This window comes from Ailuropoda melanoleuca, chromosome 3 (genome assembly GCF_002007445.2).
Source record: "Ailuropoda melanoleuca isolate Jingjing chromosome 3, ASM200744v2, whole genome shotgun sequence".
NCBI classification, from domain to species: Eukaryota; Metazoa; Chordata; class Mammalia; order Carnivora; family Ursidae; genus Ailuropoda; species Ailuropoda melanoleuca.
The window spans coordinates 79,373,818-79,388,395 of NC_048220.1; the positions used below are offsets into that span (position 1 = coordinate 79,373,818).

Here is a 14,578-nt window from a genome sequence, read left to right on the forward strand (position 1 = left end):
AGGCAATCTTGAGAAAGAACAAAGTTGGAGGCATTGTGCTGGTTGTTGTCAAACTCTACTAAAAAGCTGTAGTAATTGAAACAGTAGGGTGTTGGTGTAAAAATAGATACATAGATCAAATGAAACAGGAGAGCCCAGTAATAAACCAATGTATATATGTATATATGGTTAATCAATTTGTAACAGAAGGACCAAGACTATACAATAGGGAGGGAACAGTCTCTTCAATAAATGCTGCTGGGAAAACTACACAGTCACATGCAAAAGAATGAAACTGGGCCACTATCTTATACCATTCACAAAAATTACCTCAAAATGGATTCAAGACTTTAACAGAAGACTCAAACCCACTAAATTCCTAGAAGTAAACATAGGCAGTAATTTCCTTGACTTGGTCTTGGAGATAATTTTTTGGATCTGACACCAAAAGCAAAGGTTTTCTACTTTAACTAACTAGTAGGACTACAGCAAGCTACAACTTTCTGCACAGCAAAGGAAAGGAACAACAAAATGAAAAGGGAACCTGCTAAATGGAAGAAAGTATTTGCAAATCATGTTTCTGATGAAGGGCTAATAATATCCAAAATAATTCATACAACTCAATATAAAAAAACTAATTCAATTAAGAAATAGGCAAATTTGACTAGACAGTTTTCTAAAGAAGACATACAGATGGCCAATAAGTACATGAAAAAAAATGCTCAATATCATTAATCACCAGGAAAATGCAAATCAAAACCACAGTGACATGATGTCCCAGATGCCCTTTGGTACTTAGGTAAAAAAAANGGAAAAAAAAAAAAAAAAAAAAAAAAAAAAAGAAACAAAAAGCTGGGGTTTAAAAAAGCAATTAGAATTTAAAAGATCTAGCTCTAGAACTCTTCTAAACAGCAGGGGAGCTACTGGAACTCTCTCCAAATCAGAGGGGCTAGCAGGTGTCATGGTTTACATTCCACTGCACCTTGAAAGCCAACCTGCCTCCTCAATGAACCCTGAACCCCTAGCCCACACCAACCCAAGCCATCCTAGCAAGGCATCCCCACCCAGGACAGCACACACCAAGACATGCCTGGTTAGTGCTCTTTACATCTCTAGTAGTTTTTGCCAAGGTAACACAGGTGCAACTCACCCTCAAAGATACCACTTTGGCTCCAGATGACTTGCTAGGGCACTCCTGTTACAGAGTCCTCTGGGAGCCCCCCAGCCCACACCCTGCCCTGGCTCTAGCCGCCCTACCAGGATGCATCCTGCATAGAGCATCCCAGAACACACAGGCTTATGGATCCCTCAATGTCAGCCACCCCACCAGGGTTATCTTTGCCTGCCCTGAACACCCTGGGACCCCTGGCTTGCACCCCACATTAGCCTCAGCTCTCCTGCAGGGCACCCTCTTCAAGAGACTGCCCAGGATTGCTCTGGCCCATACCCACTTCAGCTCCAGCCATCCCACTAGGGAACCCTAGTAGAGAGTGCCCAGGAACCCCAGCCAATATCAGTCACAGCTCCAGCCAGCCAGCCAAAGTCACCAAGCACACACAGTCTACACAGGGGATGACCACACACAAGACCATTTTCTCAAGTTAGGAGACATAGCAGTTTTGCCTCATTCATAGAAACAAACACAGAAAGACAAGCAAAATTAGGAGACCGGGAAGGTGCTTCAAATCAAAGAACAAAACAAAACCTCAGAAAAAGAACTAAATGAAATGGAGAGCATCCATCTACTTGACAAATAGTTCAAAGTAATGCCATAAAGATGTTTACCAGACTGGAGAAGAATAGATGAACTTTGTGAGAACTTCACTAAGAGAAAATGTAAAACAAAACTAATTAGAGTTGAAGAATACAATAACCAAAATAAAAAATACACTAGAGGCAATCAATATTAGATTTTCCAGATCATCAATCTGGAAAACAGGGTAATAGCACTCAAGCAGGAAAGCAAAAAGTAGGATTTTTAAAATGAGGTTAGGCTAAGGGATCATAACCTTGACCTTAATATCAAGCAAACAGACATTCACATTATAGGGGTTCCAGAAGGAGAAGAGAAAGGAGCAGAAAACTTATTTCAAGAAGTAATAGCTCCAGGTTCAGGAAGCAAAGAGTTCCAAACAAGATAAACCCAAGGAGACCCACACCATGACACATATAATCACAATTTCAAGGATTAAAGATTAAAAAAAAATGTTAAAGCAACAAAAGAAAAGCAACTTGTAATATACAAGGGTAATCCTATAAAGCTACTGGCTTATTTTTCAGCAGAAATTTTGCAGGCCAGAAGAGAATGGCATCATAATATTCAAAGTGCTGATAGGAAAAAACTTACAACCAAGAATACTCTGTCTGGCAAGGTTATTATTCAGAATTAAAGGAGAAATAAAGAGTTTTCCAGGCAAAAGTTAAAGGAGTCCCTCACCACTAAACTGTCTTACAAGAAATGTTAAAGGGACTTCGTTAAGCAGAAAATAAAATGCATAATCAGAAGAAAATTATGAAAGGAAAAGGCAATATTCATATAAGATAAAACAGGCTTTAAAACAAAGACTGTAGCAAGAAATAAAGAAGGGCAATACATAATGATAAAGGGATCAAGAGGATATAACAGTTCTAACTATACACCCAATATTGGAGCACTTAAATAAAGCAAATATTAAAAGACATAAAGGGAGAAATTGACACTAATAAAATAATAGTAGGGGACTTTAACACCCTACTCATATCAATGGAGAGATCATCCAGACAGAAAATCAATAAGGAAACAGTGTCTTTGAATGACACAATAGACCAGATGGATTTAACAAATGTATACAGAACATTCCATCCAAAAACAACAGAATACACATTTCTTTTCAAATGCACATGGAGAACATTCTCCAGAATAAATCACATTAGGCCACAAAACAAATCTCAATAAATTTAAGACTGATATCATATCATACATCTTTTCTGATCACAACAGTCTGAAACTAGAAATCAATTATAGGAAAAAAAAACTAGAAAAAGCACAAATACATGGAGGCGGAACAACATGCTGCTAAACAAGCAATGATTCAATGAAGAAATCAAAAAGGAAATAAAAAAATACATGGAGACAAATGAAAACACAATGGCTCAAAATCGTTGAGATGCAGTAAAGGTAATTCTAAGAGGGAAATTCATAGCAATACAGGTCTTCCTCAAGAAACAAACAAACAAAAATCTCAAACAATCTCATCTTACACCTAAAGGAACTAGAAAAAAAGAAGAACATACAAAGCCCAGAGTTAGTAGGAAGAAGGAAATAATAAAGATCAGAGTAGAAATAAATGAAATAGAGACTTAAGAAAGCAATAGAAAAAAAATATCAGTGGAACCAAGATCTGGTTCTTTGAAAAGATCAACAAAATTGCTAAATCTTTAACCTGACTCATCAAGAAAAAAGAGGACCTAAATAAAGAAAACCAGAAATGAAAGAAAAGTAACAACCAAGATGACAGAAATACAAAGGATTACAAGAGACTACTACAAAAAATTATATGCCAATGAATTGCACAACCTAGAAGGAATGGATAAATTCCTAGAAACCTATCTTCTTCTAAAAATCAGGAACAATTAGAAAATCTGAACAGACCAATTGCTAATGACCAAATTGAATTGGTAATCAGAAACTCCCAACAAACAAAAGTGCAGAACCAGATGGATTCACAGGTGAATTCTACAAAACATTTAATGAAGAGTTAATACTTATCTTCTTCAAATTACATGAAGAAATAGAGTAGAGAAAGCTTCCAAATACATCCTGTAAGGCCAGCCTTACCTTCACACCAAAACCATACCAAGACAGTACCAAAAAAGAAAACTACAGGCCAATATCCCTAGTGAACAAAGATGCAAAAATCCTCGACAAAACATTAACAAACCACATTCAGCATGACATTAAAAGGATCATTCACTACAATCAAGTAGGATTTATTCCAGGGGCGCAAGGATAGTTCAATATTCACAAATCAATCAAAGTGAAATCATCATTTCAGTTAGATGCACAGAATGCATTTGACCAAATTCAACATCCATTCATGATAAAAATTCTTAATAAGCTGGGTTTAGAGGGACCATACCTCAACATAGTAAAGGCCATACATGAAATGCCCACAGCTTACATCATACTCAATGGTGAAAAACTGAGCTTTTCCTCTAAGATAAAGAAGAAGACAAGGAGGTCCATTCTTGCCACTTTTATCCAACATAGTGCTGGAAGTCCTAGCCATAGCAATGAGAAAAGAAAAAGAAATAAAGGACATCCAAGTTGATAAGGAAGAAGTAAAACTGTCACTATTTACAAATGACATGTTACTATAAGTAGAAAACCCAAAAGACTGTACCAAAAACCATTAGAATAAATAAATTTAGTAAAGTTACAGGATACAAATTAACATACAGAAATCTGTAGCGTTTTTATACACTAACAACATAGTAGAAAGAGAAATTAAGAAAACAATTCCACTTACAACTGCACTAAAAGAATAAAATACCTAGGAATAAACTTAACCAAGGAGGAGAAAGACCTGTATTCTGGAAACTATAAAATGTTGATGAAAGAAATTGAAGAGGACAAAAACAAATGGAAAGACATACCATGCTCATGGATTAGAAGAAATAGTATTGTTAAAATATCCATACTACCCAAAGCAACCTACAGATTCAATGCCATCCCTATCAAAATACCAATAGTATTTTTCAAAGAACTAGAACAAATAATCCTAGAATTTGTATGGAACCACAAAGACTCTGAACAGCCAAAGCAATATTGAGGAAGAAGCACAAAGCTAGAGGTATTACAATCCCAGATTACCAGATGTACTACAAAGCTGTAGTAATGAAAACAGTATGTATTGACACAAAAATAGACACATAGGTCAGTGGAACAGAAAAAAACCCAGAAATAAACCCATGCTTATATGATCACTTAATTTGTAACAAAAGAGAAAAGAATATACATTGAGGAAGAGACAATTTTTTTAATAAATGGTGCTGGGATGAGCGCCTGGCTGGCTCAGTTGTAAGAGTGTGTGACTCTTGATCTCGGGGTCATGAATGCAATCCCCATTTTGTGTGTAGAGATTACTTAAATATTTTTTTAATAATTATAATAAATGGTGCTGGGAAAACTAGATAACTGCAGCCAAAAGAGTGAAACTGGACCACTTTCTTACACCATACACAAAATAAACTCGAAATAAAGACCTAAATATGAGAACTGAAACCATGAAACTCTTAGAAGAAAACATTAGCAGTAGTATTTTTGATATTAGCCTTAGCAGTATTTCTCTAGCTATGTCTCCTCAGGCAAAGGAAACAAAAGCAAAAATACACCAAAATAAAAATCTTCTGCACAGCAAAGGAAACCACCAACAAAACAAAAAGGTAGCCTACTGAATGGGAGAAGATATTTGCAAATGTCATATCTGATAAGGGGTTAATATCCAAAGTATATAAGGAACTTACACAACACAACACCAAAAAAAACCCACAAATAATAATATTAATGGGCAGACGACCTGAACATTTTTTTCCCAAAGAAGACATACAGATGGTCAACAGACACATGAAAGATGCTTAATATCACTAATCATCAAGGAAATGCAAATCCAAACCACAGTGAAATATCACCTTACACCTGTAAGAATGGCTAGGATCAAAAAGAAATAACAAGTACTGTCAAGAATGTGGAGGAAAAGGAGCCCTTTGCACTGCTGGTAGGAATGTAAGTTACTGTAGCCCCTGTAGTAGACAATTTAGAGGTTCCTCAAGAGATTAAAAATACAAATACATGATCCTATAATTTCACTTCTATCAGAAGAAAATGAAAACATTTTAAAATATGCACTCCTTTGTTTATTGCAGCATTATTTACAATAGCCAAGATATGGAAGCAACCTAAGTGTCCATTGAGAGATGAATGGACAAAGAAGATATGGTGCATATATACACGATAGAATATTACTCGACTATAAAAAAGGATGAAATTTTGCCATTTGTGACAACATAGATGAATCTACAGGGTATGATGATAAGTGAAATAAGTCAAGGACAAATACCATATGGTTTCACTCGTATTTGTCATCTAAAAAAACAAAAACAAAACAAAAGCAGGAAAATACCCATAAATACAGAACTGATAGTTAACAGAGGGGAGATGTTTGGGGGGATGGGCAAAATGGATGAAAGGTAGTAGGAGGTACAGGCTTCCAGTTACAGAATTAGTAAGTCACAGAGATGAAAGGTACAGCATAGGGGAATATAGTCAATGGCGCTGTAATACTAGTGTATAAAAAAAAGCTACAATGAGATCATCTCACACCTGTTAAAATGACTATAATCAAAAAGACAACAAATAACATGTTTGTTAGGATGTGAAAACAGGTGACCTTTGTGTGCTGCTGGTGGAAATATTTATAGTGTAACCACTATGGAAAACTGTATGATGGTTCCTGAAAAAATTAAAAATAGAACTACCATATGATATAGTATTTCCACTTCTGGGTATTTATTTGAAGAAATGAAGAACACTAACTGGAAGAGATATGTGGACCCCCCTGTTCACTGCAGCATTATTTACAGTAGCTATGACATGCAAAGAAAGTGCTCACTGACAGATAAAAGGATAAAGAAGATGTGGTATACATGTACAATGGAATATTATTCAACCATAAAAGATAGTATCTTGCCATTTGTGACAACATAGATGGACCTCGAGCTCATTATGCTAAGTGAAATAAGTCAGAGAAAGACCAATGCCATATGATTTCACTTTCCTGTGAAATCTTTAAAAGGAAGGAAGGAAGAAAGAAGGGAAAGAAGATGAAAGGAAGAAGGAAGGGGAGGAAGATGGAAGGAAGGGACGGGGAAGGAAGAAGAAGGAAGGGGAGGGAAGACGGAGGGGAGGGGAGGGAAGAAGATGGGGGGAAGGGTAGGGAAGGGAAGAGAAGAAAGGAAGGAAGGAAACCAAAGTCATAGATACAGGGAGCAGGTTGGTGGTTGCCAGAAGTAAAGGATTGGTAAAATGGGTGAAGGGGTTCAAAAAGTACAAATTTCCAGTAGTAAAATAGATAAATCATGGGTATATAAAACACAGCATGGTAACTATAATTAATACTACTGTGTGGCACATTTGAAAGTGGCTAAGAGAATAAATCTTTAGTTTTCATCACAAGAAAAAAAAATTTGTAACTAAGTATGGTGATAGATATTAGACTTACTGTATTTTGCAATATATACAAATATTGAAACGTTATGCTGTACCTGAAACTGATATAATATGTATCAATTTACCTCATTAAAATAAGTAGATAAATTAAAAATATATTTTTTAAAAAATTTAAATTATCCAGCAAAACCAGATTCAAGGTCAAGGTTATAGAATTAGGTTATTGACTTTCACTTTTGCAATGTGATCTTGGTTTATATGCAACATCCCTTTCTTGATCTCTACCTTGATATTATCTTACAAAAACAAAGTATTTTGCTCTGGTTATACCTTTGACTTTCTTCAAGAATTAATCTTAACTTGTAGTCATTGAATGACTTCCCTGTAAAGTATTAAATTACTGGATGGCAAACATGAAAAGAGTTGATATGCAGACAAGAAAACTAATCTTGCTACCAAACAGCAGAGTGAATTTCCATAATTACTGTCTAGTAAGAAGGAAGCTAATTCACACAGCTGGAGGGGATAATCAGCAGCTACACTCCAGACTCTGACGTCACAGCAGTTATCAAAGCGCAGGCACACTCTCATTCTCATTTTACTTTGTTCAAGAAAAAAGAAAAAGCCATCTTACTTTAAAGTAACAAGACGTTTTTAGCCGAGGGGTGTTTATAATCCTGGAGTGGCGGAGTTGAGGTGGGTAGCTTACAACGGGGATAGAAATGAAACCATTTAAGAATTTTTTTTTGCACCACTACAAATGGGGTTTAGCTATGATAGTATATGCTCGATACATAAAATGTTATGAAAATCTTTAAATTTTTTGCATCTTAGAGGATGGAAAGGACTTTTCCGTTTCCCTCCTTGATTTCACATCCATTTCCAGAGGGTATCTTGTGCTTTCATCTCTGTGCTTCTCCAGAAGACTACCAAAAAAGGGGGGAGGGAATCCAAAGAGCTTAGCTCATTTGGCTCAGTAAAACAGGTGCACCAAGATAGTTTGACAAAACAAGGCACCATATAAAGAAGTTGTTTTTATCAGCCAGCTATGTTAATTCTACTCTATTCAGAATGCACAGGAAAAAGTGTATTTTCCATGAATGAAACAGTGGAGAAAATGAGACCTTTAAAGATATAAGAATATCTGTAAACAGTGACAAGTAAAAAAACTGAAGTTAAGAAACTTTCATTATTGCTTTAAGTTTGTTTGTAACTTTAATGGAAAGAAAATGATGCAGGCAAAAACAAAACTGCAGAAATCCGACTTATTTAATCTCCTAGGCATTGATGTGTATAAATTTGTATCTTTTTTAATATAAACCATCCATCTCATTTAAATATCACAGGGAAAGTAAGCTTGCATGCTGGCTGAATATTTGTTTTTGGTGGGGGAAAAGTGATCTGAAAGCTGATTTTGTTAAACCAGCAGCCTGAGGACTCATTTAGTTGGTAATATGACTAGTCCTGGAAAGTAAAACTAGTGAAGAAATAAGATCACTAGTTATTGCATTCCGCTGGTAAGCTTAAATATGCTCATATGTGACTGACAGAGGCCTGTACAACCAGAAACGGTCCCCTACTTATACATTTGCCTACTTCTGGTTTTGTTCACCCTGCAGGGAGATACAGTTCTGAGAGTGACGTGTGGAGCTTTGGTATCCTCCTATGGGAGACATTCAGCTTAGGGGTTTGCCCGTACCCTGGAATGACAAATCAGCAAGCCCGGGAGCAAGTGGAAAGAGGTAAGCCAAAGGCGGGGTAGCCCCCAGGAACGGTGCTGATGCTGGGTCTGTGGATTTCCTAGCGGGAGGAGGGGACAGTGTGCAGACAGACAGCAGAGGTGTGGCATCCGCGGATGGTGTGGCTCTTCTGTAATAAAAACCAACAACAGCAAAAGAAATTTGTAAAGATTCCAACAGTTTAAAAATAAGAGCTGTAGGCTTTCCTTCCATTCCCCCTGCCTGGCATGACATCTGCAAGGCTGTGCCATGCACTGTCTTCAAGCGAAAGAGAGCAGCGTCCCTCAACCTCCTATTTTTTGTTCTATGCCAAATGAACACCACTAATAGTATTATAAACGGAAATGTAGCTGGACTTCAGAGAGAAGTTTTTGAAAATGGTGTAACATTTCTGAAGAAACCATGTGCTGTTCCCAGATCGGAAGCAGGAGCAGGTCGGTGCTGGTGGCCTGCTGGCCTGCACTTGTGTCCCCAGCTCTCACCAGAGAGAACACCTCTGACACAGGGGGAATGCCCTCGCGTGAGGCCCCTCTCGAGGAGGCTTAGAACCGGGGGCAGCCCCCTCGTTCCTCTCACCGCCGTCTCACTTCCTGAGCTCACACGCACGGGCACGTACACGGCCCAGCCCAGCAGACAGCTCTGAACTAACAGTTCTTGGGCTGTCAAGCAGAACTCCCGTTCATTTTTATTTCACTTTTACATTAGTGTTTCTAAAATCCTTATCCTCTCTCCGTCTTCAAAAACCTGGGTTGACTTTTTTTTTTAAAACCTCTGCCCACAACATCTAAAATGAAATTCTAAAAGCAAATACTGAGAGAACTAAAATATGCGTTTGTATGTGATTTATCTTACTTCAGACTCTGTGACAAACGAGCAAATGAAAAATAAGTTATTCAAGCTAGAAGGTAATTCGATGGCTCTGTAATACTGAATTCTGCATCACCTGTAGAAAACAGAAGTCAGTTTGCCCTGAAATGGGTTTTTGGGTTTCTATTACACCTACAACACAAGGTACTGAAGATTACGACTGCATAGTGCCCTGTGTACACTGATACCTTATCTCCATTCTAAACTCTCTGTTCTGTTCCTCTTGGGTCTGCAGGGTACCGAATGTCAGCCCCTCAGCATTGCCCAGAGGACATTTTCAAAATTATGACCAAGTGCTGGGATTATAAACCTGAAAACCGCCCCAAGTTCAGTGAACTTCAGAAAGAGCTCGCTGTCATCAAGAGGAAAATCACACAGTGACGGAGCAGTGCAAACAGCCTCTAGGACCCGGTCCTCCAACAGAGACACTGTTCTTCTCGTTAACAATGAGTTTGTACCACATTACCTGCAACAGTCTTCTAAGGTGATTTTTGTTATTAACTGTTTTTTAAGTATGTGCCACTTAAAAAAAAAAAAAAAAAAAGGCAGAGGCCAATGTATTCCAGAAACAAACACTCTTACCAAGGGCTTTATTAGCTCACCACAGCAATCCTGCCTTTTCAGGCCATTGTAAATAGAAAACCACAGCCTCTCAGCGGAGGAAAGCTCAGACCGCTGATCTTTTTCACACCAGGACCACTGATGTTTCTCAAAGGTTTTCTACTTCAGGGACAGTTCACAGGCTGCTGTCCTATGCCACAGACCCTACTCCATCGGTGCTAAAAGCAGCATTGGTAATGCCATGTCTGCAGGACACATTCCAGCCAAAGGTGGCTTTTTGCTCTGCCAAGGCAAGATTCTATTTGTAAACATCATTTTATATGGGGAATTAGTTGGATCTCTTAGGGGTTTTCTTTTCTTTCTTTCATGCCAGAAATAAGTGCAGTGCGAGAAGCATCACACTCCTGTATCATCAGTAAGGTAGTTGTTCCCCCGCTCCTTGGTCCAGGCATCAGACAACCACGCATGGCATGTCCTCAAAGAGCACAGTCTTAGGGTTGAAAGAGCAGCTCTTAAAGGATGTTTCTGAGAACTGTGCCAGCAAGAAGGAAGTTCTGAATGGGAGGGGGGAGTCTGGAGAAAGGAGCAGCGAGAGAAAGAGAAGGAAAATATAAAATCTGCCTTCTTGTCAGAGTTATGCCTTTACAAACACACACACACACACACACCCCTCTTATTTTATGGTCTGAATTCACAAGAAAAGTTCTAAGAAATGTTTTCGGATGTTCATAGTTAGACCTTTTAATGGCAGCAAAAACACTTCTTAGCAAAACTACAAAGCACAGTCCGCAGAAATAACCGCCTACTTTTGGTTAAGTACCTTCGCCTCAGAGGACGCATCCTGGTATTTAATTCCTCTTATTTGTACCACTTTCCAGAGCTGAAAGAATTTCATGATTCTAGTTCGTAAACACCCTCATGTGTGTACACGCACGCACACGCTACCATTAAGCGAGAGTAAATGGTCAAGAAGTCAAATGAACACTATTACATTGTTGAAGAAGACAGAGGGACAGCCCTCCTGTTTCCACCCTCCCCCCTCATTTACCCTCACACCGCTGCCAGGAAATCCTTATCGTAGCTGACAGGTATGCGAGCACAGTTCTGGAGACGCTTCGTGTGAATGATACGTAACACAGAGTTCAAGGTCGGATTCTGTTGACCTGAGTCTTAGCTGCATCCAGGGAACTTACCCCATGTTCTGTATATAGTTGCCTCTCAGGATCAGTGTGCGTAGGAGATTGTCACGCTCAGGGGTAAATGTGGCTTGGGAGCTTTTAGTACGTGCTCGGGCCTAGCACCTTAGTGATTGTTTGGTTATATCCATTGGAAGAGCTTATGGGATAGGAATTCCCTCCTGCCCTCTCCAGCTGTTTGCTGCCTACGAATACCGTCACACAGAACTCACACCCAGTACTTTAAGAGTATAAAGGATAACACTGAAGAGAACCAAATAGCTTGTTTCTATCATTTCAACTTCCTTGCAAGTTTTGTACACATTTAATAATTACTACATCCAGACTAAAATGAAAGCCAAATAAACTTGCCCTCAAAAATATCTTGCAGTACGAAAAGCAACTTTTTAAAAAATCAGCATTGTCTTCCCCTCTGTTAAATATGGTAAATAAATGGAAACTTCTTTTGATGGCCTGTACCGTGGAAAATCAAGTGCTGTGGACTTCAGGCACTTGCCAGCCTTCAAAAGAAAGAGTCAGATGGGACATTTTTACCCTTTGTCAGTATTTCCAAATGAATCTCTTCATAATATTCTTTGTTTAAAGAAAACAGCCTCTCATCACTTACTAGCCTCAACGCTAAGCTCTCAGCAAGGAGAGGGGATGACGGTTTTGGCTTTAATTTTGTGAACAAGACCTGAAGTTTAATCTTTGCATTCTGGTGTAAAGACTGAACATGCCATTGGTATTTCACTCATCCAGGCTGTTAGAATTTGCAATTCATATCATAACTCTGTGCTTAAATTAAAGAAGCTTTTCAAAACATCGTGACATCTGCAGCATTTAAATTCTATTTTATTCTTTGTCCCAAAGCAGGCAGTGGTATAGTTCAGGATTAATAACTCATTGGGAGTCTTTCAGGATAAGTTGTATGGAATATTAAATTTAATATAGGCACATGCATTAAGAAAAACTTATGCAAACCATTTTTTACTGTTAATTTTGTTGTGCTTGAAGCATAATTTATTCATCCCTTCTGTCACTGATAATTATTGGAATTATGTACTTTAAGAGGCTAATCCATACCCAGAAAGCACACATATAAATACTGTTCTGAATTTGCAAGTTGATGTAGGGAAAGAAGGCTTCAGAAATACACAAAACCTTCTAACTTGTTTAGTAAGAAGACAGTAACCAAAATTGCCACTAGATGGAATGTAATTAAGTTAGGTCACAAATGTTGATGGATTTTCCAAGAGTTGCTTATATCGTTCCTATACGGTTCCTGTCATAATTCCTTAAATTTATGAGTACAGAGCAGGGGTGGGGGGGGAGATAAGCCCAGGCAGCCTGACTGACTCACCTGCATTTTTCGATCTTGAATCACCAACGAATCTTTATGACAAATATTTAGGTAGTTCATCATTTTTCAAGAAAAGAAATCTTTTAATTTAAACTAACATTTATTGCCAATATTTGAAACCTAAAATTAATTTCATATTCCATGCAATCTAAGGTTACTTCTCAAAGCCAATACATTTTTTCTCTTCCAGAAAAATAATAATAAAGGATTGATAGGTTTTGTTTAAACTTTTAAAACCAGAGGCCTTATTTCAGCCCATCCTGTCCCTGAGCCCCGAGTGAGAGGTCTCATGTAATCACTTCCCTCTTATCTCCCAAATCTAATACAGGCAGTACAGTCCTTCATCCATAATTCACTGTTTTATCACACGTACGATATTACTGAGACATCTTACTAGCAGATAGTAAAGACCATGAACCTAATTGCATTAGCTATTGTTCAGTACACATTTCACAACTGTTTTTCATTTGAAGGCTATTTTTAAAAGAAAAGCTCATGTGTAGTCATTGAAATAGGTTCAATTTCCTTTAAGCCACAGTACAGTTTTCTTGTCTATGTTATATTTTGGTTTTGCCATATAGTTTTATGTAGTTTGGCTAATACCACTAAAATAACACAAGACTGTGTCAAGAAGAAGGTGTTTTAGTTATAATATATGCCCCACACTGAGGACCTTGTTAGTGGGATAAACATAACACAAAGCAAAAATCAGCAACAGCACCTTGCTGGCTGCTGTCGTTCCGAGTTCTCTCAGGCATTCCACTGTCCCAGGCTTGCCTGTGAATCAGCAGATGTTCTCAGAGTGTACCTGACCACCTCGGGGAGTATACTCTGTGGACACTATTTTGTGGCCAGGGCTTATCTGAAGTGAGATTGATATATTCGGCAAAGAGGCTGTTTGCCTCAGCCCTCTTCTGTTTACACATGCTCCCTTGCTCACAACTCTGACACTTCGGGAGTTCCTTACCAACGGAACTGATTGTCCGTAGGCACTCTCCTGAGTCACGTAAAGACGACTTTTGTATTTAGGTCAGAGCCTTCACACAAAACAGAGAAGAACACAAAATAAACAGGGCAACAAAGGGGCGGACATTGGAAAAAGACACGTCTTCTTTATGTATTAATATGTTAATTAAATGGAAACAAAGATTTTTATATGAAAATGAGTTTATATTACATTTCCATTATACTATTAAGTTAGCATGAAAGTTTACCATTAAAATAAAGTTACCTCTTTTATTACTAACTCTGATTTGCTTATGCATACCAGAAATTTTTTATTAAATATTTTAATTTTATTTATTTTTCTCTGTTTTGATTAGTTTCACATCAAGTCCGAATACAGTATTATTTGGGAGAATCCAGAATTGCATATTCATTTCTGCAAAAGAAAATATTCATGTATAAGATTACCCACTTGAAGGAGATACTGATAGTCTTAGAGTCCCAGAAAATTCTCCTTTAAAGAATAATGCTATAATACAGAAGGTGTATAAACTTACAAATTATGTATCTCAGTCATAATTCAATTTAAGGAAATATTTATTACCCCTTGAAAACCAGCCTACTGCCTCATACCGGTTCAAAGATTAAACTCTGAATTGTTGCGTATAGACATTAAGACTCACGTAGCTCGCTAATAAGGACGGAGAGTCTTGGGTGGGAGAAGAACCCTGCTGAACTACAT

At 37.8% G+C, this 14,578-nt stretch overlaps 1 protein-coding gene across 4 annotated transcripts in view; it reads left to right on the top strand.

Annotated features, from left to right (window-relative positions):
* FER (FER tyrosine kinase) overlaps nucleotides 1-14,137 on the top strand; it is a 418,243-nt gene extending 404,106 nt beyond the window's left edge. For all 4 annotated transcript variants that reach the window (XM_034656598.1, XM_034656597.1, XM_034656600.1 and 1 more), the window contains 2 exons: nucleotides 8,806-8,928; nucleotides 10,028-14,137. In XM_034656598.1, coding sequence (XP_034512489.1) covers nucleotides 8,806-8,928; nucleotides 10,028-10,173 — 269 coding nt within the window. In that variant the 3' untranslated portion in view covers nucleotides 10,174-14,137. The remainder of the gene's footprint in view (nucleotides 1-8,805; nucleotides 8,929-10,027) is intronic.
* Nucleotides 14,138-14,578: the final 441 nt, after the last annotated feature.